Source organism: Sinocyclocheilus rhinocerous, unplaced genomic scaffold, assembly GCF_001515625.1.
Source record: "Sinocyclocheilus rhinocerous isolate Xijiao unplaced genomic scaffold, SAMN03320098_v1.1 scaffold1102, whole genome shotgun sequence".
Lineage (NCBI taxonomy): Eukaryota > Metazoa > Chordata > Actinopteri > Cypriniformes > Cyprinidae > Sinocyclocheilus > Sinocyclocheilus rhinocerous.
In genome coordinates this window covers 548,823-557,382 of record NW_015640208.1, presented here as the reverse complement: position 1 = coordinate 557,382, position 8,560 = coordinate 548,823, and the positions used below count along the sequence as shown (strand labels likewise).

General features: G+C 36.3%; 1 protein-coding gene and 1 pseudogene across 1 annotated transcript; both read right to left on the bottom strand.

Annotated features, from left to right (window-relative positions):
* The window catches only part of LOC107752569 (sodium-dependent lysophosphatidylcholine symporter 1-like), a 23,914-nt pseudogene extending 21,955 nt beyond the window's left edge, over positions 1 to 1,959 (bottom strand).
* A 2,467-nt stretch (positions 1,960 to 4,426) lies between these two features.
* LOC107752568 (protein FAM110B-like) lies at positions 4,427 to 6,264 on the bottom strand. The gene is made up of 2 exons (XM_016568575.1): positions 6,199 to 6,264; positions 4,427 to 5,948 (listed from the first exon to the last, which is right to left on the bottom strand). The coding sequence occupies exons 1-2, from the start codon at positions 6,262 to 6,264 to the stop codon at positions 5,193 to 5,195; spliced, it is 822 nt and encodes a 273-aa protein (XP_016424061.1). The 3' UTR covers positions 4,427 to 5,192.
* Between the last annotated feature and the right edge of the window lie 2,296 nt (positions 6,265 to 8,560).

Below are 8,560 nucleotides of genomic sequence, written 5' to 3'. Positions count from 1 at the left end.
AATTGGATGAATGAAACATTTTTTTCAGTGTATATATATATATATATATATCAAACTTGCTGCAGAAAAGCATCCTCTTGGTCTATGAAAAGGGTCTTTTGTCATTCCTTCATGAAAACTCATATTTTTAATGAATCCATTGAATAAGTTCACAAAACCGGTCTGAGCAATTTGTTCCCAAATCGAACAGAATTTGTTTCGAAGAGCGGTTTAGGATCTCATTAAACAGAAAACAGTCTTTTTTTTTTGTAATGATATGATTTTAATAAGTAATATTTTATTTAAAATATGCAGTACCATTCATGTCACAAACTCTGACCACCCACCAAGGAAGGAGCCTGCCGATTTGGGTCCAGCTGCTCCTGCTTACTAGATACCCAACAACGGGATCAGCCACGGCATCCCAGGCATGACTGATAAACAGAATCAAAGACACAAAAAAAGCCTCCATCTGCACACCAAACAAGAGCAAAACAGAGAATTGAGGGTAAATACGGGAATATATACGGGAGATTCCACTAAAGAGATGAGATTGCTGCGATTAAATGCTTCTATACAAAACAAAACAAATTCTCAGACATAACTTTAGTACACAAGGCAGTTACCTTAAGTTAAGTTAACTTAAAATTAAATGGATTTGTTAGTACTCTTTCCTGTCCAAAGTGAAACTACACTTTCCTTAAAATATGAAAATCCCCCAAATATTTTTTTTCCATTGATAGCCATTCAAAATTAGCGAGGTTTTATGACAACTTTAACAAATGTTTCATTATATTTTAATAGATGTTTTTGCAATGCCATATTCTTTTTTGGAGGCTCATAAAAGTGTGAAACTGGCTTACATTGTTCCATCTTTCTTTTCTCATCACGTTTTCCAGGTGTTATAAACCTTCTTGGTTATTCCAAGGGGAACAAAGTTTATTTACATAGTATTCCATCAAAATGTAGTAACTTGCTCCATCTCTGAAATGACCTCGTTTTTGAGCTGATGTCACTTTGGCTGCACTGGCGATTTTGAATATTTTTAACCAATAACGATGTAGTTTTTTAGGAATTATTTTAGCAATTCTGGTATGTATTAGTCACTTACACGATCCAGTCAATTCCGGATGACTAAAACTAAGTCCTGACCTACGCTTTTTATCTTTTTTCAAATTCACATAGAAATACAAAACATCATACACTAAAAAATGCTGGGTTAAATACAACCCAGTGCTGGGTAAAATAGGGACAAACCCAGCAATTAGGCTGTTTTGACCCAGCGGTTGGGTTACTACCCAGAAGGTTGGGTTAAACATTTAACCCAACCGCTGGGTCAAAACAACCTAATTGCTGGGTTCGTCCCTATTTTACCCAGCACTGGGTTGTATTTAACTCAGCATTTTTTAGAGTGTAGGAGTCAAACTGGTTGTGAATGTGTTTCATGTTGACTTTTAACTGAAATAATGGGAGGGCGGGCTTCAACAGAAGGAAATGGTTTTATTAGATTAATATACAGAATACTGGGAGACTGAAGTAGAGCAGATGGCAAATGCAAGTATGGTTGGTCTGCAATAAGAATGCATTTGACTGTATAAATATAAATCATTAAGCCGTCTTTGGACTATAATTCAGCCAAAGGTGAGGAAAGGCAGATTCTTACCTGTACTACATCTAACAGAAAGATCTGTAGTGAAAAACCCATAGCAATGTTGGTCATCTGATATGGGACACCACCTACTGCATAACACAGCTTTGTGGAAAGGGGAAGCCTCACCTTATTGTGAAGACACAGAAAGAGCGACAAAGACAGAGACGTCAGCCTCTTAAAAAATGAAAAAGCATACAAAAGTTTAAAAGAGGTATGCTCTTTATGGATGTACTTACAGAGGTCTCTTGTCTTTCTCTGTTGCCATGTTCATCACTGATTCAAGTGAAAACACTCTGTTCGTTATCTAGCCGTGTTGTAGCAGTCGGCATACTGTGGTCAGCGAGCGCTGTGTTGATTGTAAGCTATCTTGCAGCCTGATTGGTCTGTGGTCTGTTGTTTTGATCTTTAATCATAACCGAATCTACTGTAATTTGCTCATTCTGCTGGGTTCACTCGTGCCTGTTGAATACTAAGTGGAGTGAAAGCAGTGAAACTAGTCCAGCTGAATCCTGATTTCACTGATCCTCCCACAGGTACAGCACACTGTAACTAGAGCTGCTGTCAGGCACACAGGGACTACTTTAAGTAAACACAATTTAATTTAATAATTAATAATAATTTATGCATTTAGCAGACGCTTTTATCCAAAGCGACTTACAGTGCATTCAGGCTATACATTTTTTACCAGTATGTGTGTTCCCTGGGAATTGAATCCACGACCTTTTGCGCTGCTAACGCAATGCTCTACCACTGAGCGATCACCTACAATTTGTAGAACAACATTGATTTTTTTTTTTTTCATTATAAACTTTCATTTGTTGGGTTACTTTCTGGATTTGGAGAAAGTATTTCAGTTAGAGGCAAAAATCCTAAGAATGTCAGTATATCAAGAAGGATCTTATTCCATTCTTAAAATCTTATGGCATATTATGTACATTTTTAATGAATTTGTAAATTATTGTATTAGGTTTTGCTGAGGGATTCCAGTGGGAGCTACTGGAGTGTTTGAAAATATCAAAATTGAAGCATAAATAGACGTATTTAAAGTGATTGAATTCATAGTTAGACGTAGTTTAGTAGTTAAAACTTAACATTTTCAATACAATTTTTAATTACCATTTTTAAATTGTATTTGACTGTTTCAATTAAAAATGACACTGGAGTGTTTATTGCAACTTTATTTGAGATACTATTATAGTTTTATCAATAGTTTGAATTTAAAAAAAAAAGTTGTTAAAAGTAGTACTTTTGTTTCATTTAGTCATTTTTATCTTTTTTTTTAAGTCTATATAGTTTCATTTTCAGTATATAGTTATTTTAGTCCATCAAGTTAAACTAAATAAAAATTAGAAATGTTCCTTGACAGCTAGCTGAAATAAAATGTTTTAATATTTTATTTTATTTCAGTTAATATTTACTGTATTTCAAGTAACAAAAAATGTATTTTATTTTCTTGTATGGTTTTACTTTTGGTAAACTATAATAACCCTGTTCGGACGAGTGTATAAATACCATGCACCAGAAAAAATAAATAAATAAAAACTCAATGTCTTTGTCAAATAATAGAGTTACTTTATAACTACATACTGTCAGTTTAATATATAGTTCATAATGTTTAATCATAAAAACAATAAAAATCAATAGTTGTTTATTTTTCATTTATTTATTATTGATTAAGAATACAATAAAATATGAATCTAATAAATTATCATAATTATCATAATTTGTCAGTTGTACACTATAACAGTGCATTATGGGTATAAAAGTGTGCATTATATAGGGAATTAAATAATTTATTTAGAATTTGTAAAATGGCCGGCACCTATTATTGTGACATTACATAGACAGCGATTTACAGTAAGTTGGAAACAGGAATTACATGGTTCTCTTTAATGTTGGAGAAGCAACATTATTAGGGCCTTTCGCACCGCTTTAGTTCCAGAACTAAATGTACAGTACTAAAGTACTGGGACGATTTTGCGCGAACTATTTCCCAGTACCATTTAAAGGGTTGCATTCGCACCGAGAGTGTGTACTAAGAAGTGACGTACACGTTTGGCCAATCAATGTCTACTTGCGTCACGATTAGTACCAGTTGTGCTGGTTAGACCCTGCTCCGGAGTAGGAGCTAATTTGGTTCTCGAAAAAGGCAGTCTACTAAAATTCTAAAAGACTAAAATCGCACCCAGTTCCGGCGGTGCGAAAACGCCAAAAAGTGGGTAGTTCCACAATTAGTTCTGGTACTATGAAAAGGTTCCCGCGGTGCGGAAGGCCCTTTTGAAACTGTAGTTTGTCGTGCTGCAATTTAAAGTAATTCAGCTAAAGCCGTGTCCACAGGAACCCAGTTTCACTCCTGTGTGACCCATGAAATGGAAAGTTACAGAGATTTGTTTTCATCACTTTCCCCTTGAACAGAAAACTTAGTCCCAGGTTGTTTGTAGACGCTTGTGCCATTCACAAACTATTAAGAGATAGGTTGGTTGGGCACAAGAGAAGGTAAGTGTTTCCACAACTTTGATGGAAATACAGAGGTTAGACACAAGGTTAAAACCATGTTCTAAAAAAGTAACTACATCCCCCACATTTTTCCTGGCCATAATAACAGGAAATGATGATACAGTGAAAACAGAAGAAAAAAAAAACGTTGCGAGTGCGACCTTCAAATACTGTATTCTTTTAAATGTTATTTTTATGCCAGAGGAAACACCAGTTTTGACGCCACCCCAATTCAAGCAACTGTATTTGTTACAGTCCAAACTGTTACATAATATACAATAACAAAACAGAAAAGCTCTAGGGTAAATTCATTTTTATTCCCATTCTTTAAGATCAGTTTTCTAAAACGGTCTATTTGTCAGTACAACACAACACTGGTTTTTGGACTGCCATTTGTTGACAAACATCTTAACAGATCAAATCTGCTCACTTCTGCTCAAATCATACACAAAATATGTTGTGTACCATTGCATTCAGTGTACCAAATGTTACCAAAACATCAAAGTTGTACCCCCTTCTGTCTCATAATACTCATAATAAAGATCTGAGGCAACTGAGTCAACCAATTAGTTTTAAGATTTTGACAAACAATAGAAATATTCACATATTATTTGTCATCACATGACACAAGATACAAGATATTAAAACAAGCAATAAAGCTTAGCTGCAATAAGGTCCACAGTAAAACAAATTATTTTTTGGATGACACAAATAACTTTGCATTCATCAATTTTGCATATCTCCACCAAAACTCCTGCCATTGTTTGATTTGGCCTGTCAAGTACAGCATGTCATTGCTGAAAAATACAACAATGCAATGGTGGTCACCATAACAATGCAACCATGCATGTGTAGTTATTGTTTTGAGAACATGGATGTTTACGGTAAGGGAATTGACAACTATGCGTAAGCTATCATATATGACACATGCACAGCAGATTCAACTAGACAACTCTAATGTATACAGATAAGCGACAAAATAAAGGGGAAAAGTAAGCATTTTGTACAACATATTGTATTACATTTCAGTCTGGATAGTGGTTGTTTGTTAGTCCCTTGTTGTCTGTTACATATCGGCTACTTTGGGACTCTCTTTGGCCTGGCGCATCCCATAAAGCCACTTGATCACTCGAGCATTTCTCTCAATGACGGAAACACCATAAACAGGACGTTCATCTTTTGCTGCTGCTTCTTCCTCATCTTCACCCTCAGCCGAACGTTCGGATGCTGGGGCACTGGCGCTACGTAGACGTGAAACGGACACAATGTCAGAACCCGGTCTTGCTAACTCCTCTAAATCCGATGGGTCAAGGCCACAATAATTAAAGAAGCGCTCAAGCTCTGCTCCTGCTCGTGAAAAGCAGTCGCTGACGTCCGATTTTGAGCGTGTCAGTGAAGGACGCTTCCTGGAGCTTGTTGAGGAGATGCGAGTGATGGCTGGAGATGGCGGAGACTGGAAGTCATTTTTGGCTAGGGGCGAATCAATGGAGTTTGGAGTAATTGGGGTCGGTGAGGGACATGATAATGGTTCTGTGTTTGGTTTTATGGGGAGGGGTAGAGGTGGGCTAGATGGGGATTTCAAAGGAGGTGAGGTTTGCGCAGCACAATTTGGTGGTTTAATAGGTCCTCTGGTGACTTTTGTTTGTGGGACATTGTGGAGCCTTTTGAAGTCAGTTGGTTGCTGATTTGGCTGCATGTACGGTCTAAGCAAGCGCAGAAGTTGCATTGGGACCTGCGGCATGGTCTGTTGCACCAGTGAGCGGTTCTGTAGCTGTGGTCTACCGGCCATCCTCATCTGAGGGGATGATAGATATTCTTCATTCTTTATGACAAACAAGATAATGTGAATTACAGAATGTGCAACGTTTTTAAAATGTATAAATTGCGGTGTACAGCGTTTATTATGAGGGGGTAGAATCTACAGCTCAGTACTCGCTACTCAATACTCATGAGTACTTTTAAACAGGTTACTCTTTTACTCAAGTAGTTTTTTGGACAAGTACTTTTACTCTACTCACACTACATTTTTTGGAAGGTAATGGTACATTTACTTGAGAATATTTTTTCAGTACTCTTTCCACCACTGCAAGCAGATAAACATTTGATACGTCACAAGCAGATAAGTGTTTTTCCAGCATTGTGCCGACAAGTAACACGTTTTAGAACACGTTTTAATATGGTATGATTGTAAACCAGTTTCACACACACATTTCACAGCATGGTTCGGTAACCATACCTGAGGACAGAACTGGGATAGTTGAACGGCTTTAGTGAATTACGAATGGTCACATTGATTCAAATCCTGATTTTGCAGCACCACAATGTCAACCAGCCCAGATTACTATAGACTATAGATTTGGTGGCAGTAGCCGAATGGTCTGACGGTTAAAAAGTCTCTACATGTATGGCTCAAGCCTTTCCGTAAATAAGTCAATTGGATTTTCTTTCATCAGTTTTGTTGTCTGCTATTGGAAATCTTTTTATTTGATTGGAAAAGTGATAGCACAACTCTTATCAGCTAGCTCCACAATTTGAGTCTTTCATGGCCATAACACAAATGGCACAGGAAGTTATGCTTCCAAAAAAATAAATACTTGGGGTTAGAGGTATGAGCATTAATAAAAGTGATACTTGCTTTAGCAAACACCACTAATGAGCTCTTTAGGCTGTTGATGTATGTTCCAGGATGGCTTGAAACCATTAACCTAATAAATTAGTAGTGGCTAAAAGGCTAGCACTTTCTTCTAGCATTCACTTAATTGATTTTCAAAGGAATTATTAATTTAATACTTCCTAAAATAACTGTAAATCACAATGAAAGCCTTTTTCAGTGTCCTTCCATTTAGCAAACCAACATGACTGATATGAAAACATTTGTCCATGTTTGTGACAATTACATTGCCCACTTAGGAATGTGATCTCAGCGAGAAATGTGACACTGAAGTCACTGGTTAACTCAAGGGACTTATTGATGTTTCATACTGGATTTTTCTCCAGTGTTGTTGATAAATGACTTTTATCAATGGACTTAAGATACTTTCGCTTAGAGGCAAAGTACGGCCAATGACATACTAGCTCATTGTCTAAATGTTTATCATTCGTTTAACATATCAGCCAGCACTCCTCCTAAGGTTAAAGTGCGCCGTGTACTCTATTCTTTCCTGTCTTTTAGGATCCATACATTTTTCCATCCTCTCTGCTCAGTCTTTCTGACCTCACTCTCCCTTTATCTCTTTCTATATACCTGTTTTAAACACAACAATGATATTACAATTCTAGATGAAGTAAATATGAAATCGATCCCTTAAGGCAAGAAAAAAATAAGGTCAACCGGAATAAATGGAACACAAGATTTCACTTACAGATTCCAGGGACAGGGTACGGCATGTCTCTGCATGATCCAAGATTGTTTCTAGAACCAAAACAACAGTTACGGGGAATTAGAACGAGACAAACGTTGATAACAGATTGTAGTAAAGTATATGTTAGCCACATTGTTTAAAGGTATAGATCGCATTGAGACACATTAACAGACAATACACACACAACCAAACACATACCTGTGACTGTTTCAGGAAACTCAACAGCACTGGTTTCCCCTCTAATCTCTAAAGTTTGAGTCAGGTAGGACAGAGAGACTGAGTTCAGTCAGTAATGTCTTTTGTGTGTCAGAGAGCAGAAAGATAGCAAGGCAGATGGTGCACGCATGTGTTTGTGTTAAGGAGAAAGTAAAACTTGCCAGACCGGTTTGACTCTCTCCTCAAACACTCCTCCTGCCCTTTTTTCTTGTCCCATCCAATCAGAACTCAGTCACACTCCAGGAAGTATGTCCCATATGCCCTTTGAATCACTTGATCACTAAAAGAAAAAGCCACCTTTACCTTGAGAATATTCTCAAGCCACCTTTTGTCTGTCATCTGTAAGTAGAGAAGAGACAGCTTACACCAAGTTAGTTTCTAGTCGATTATCTTTGAGAAGACAATATATTGTTCTTTTTTTATCTTGGAATTCTGTTTATATATTTATATATATATATACAGAACTAGACAATGAGAAAAAAACAAACAGTGTAAGTATTTCTGATTTGCAGTGTTATTTAGTTATTTATAGACTTTGTAGCAAAATTTACATGCTAAAAACAAGATGCGAGTACAATCATCATTTTGGTCAGTGCCTTAATAAATTTACTTTAAAATACAAAAAAAAAAAAAAAAGTTTAGGAAACATTTAATGTTTAAACAATGTCTAAATTGTCAGTTGTTTAAACAATTAAATTGTTTAAACAATTGTCAAAAACAGTGTTTAGGAAACACAAAACCATAATGTTTAGGATCAAGTGTTTATTTTCTCATTCAAAAAGATAACTTTTTAAAGTTTCTAAAAATTATATTAGGCCAGAAAGCATCTTGACAAGAATATAAAACCATCACCATG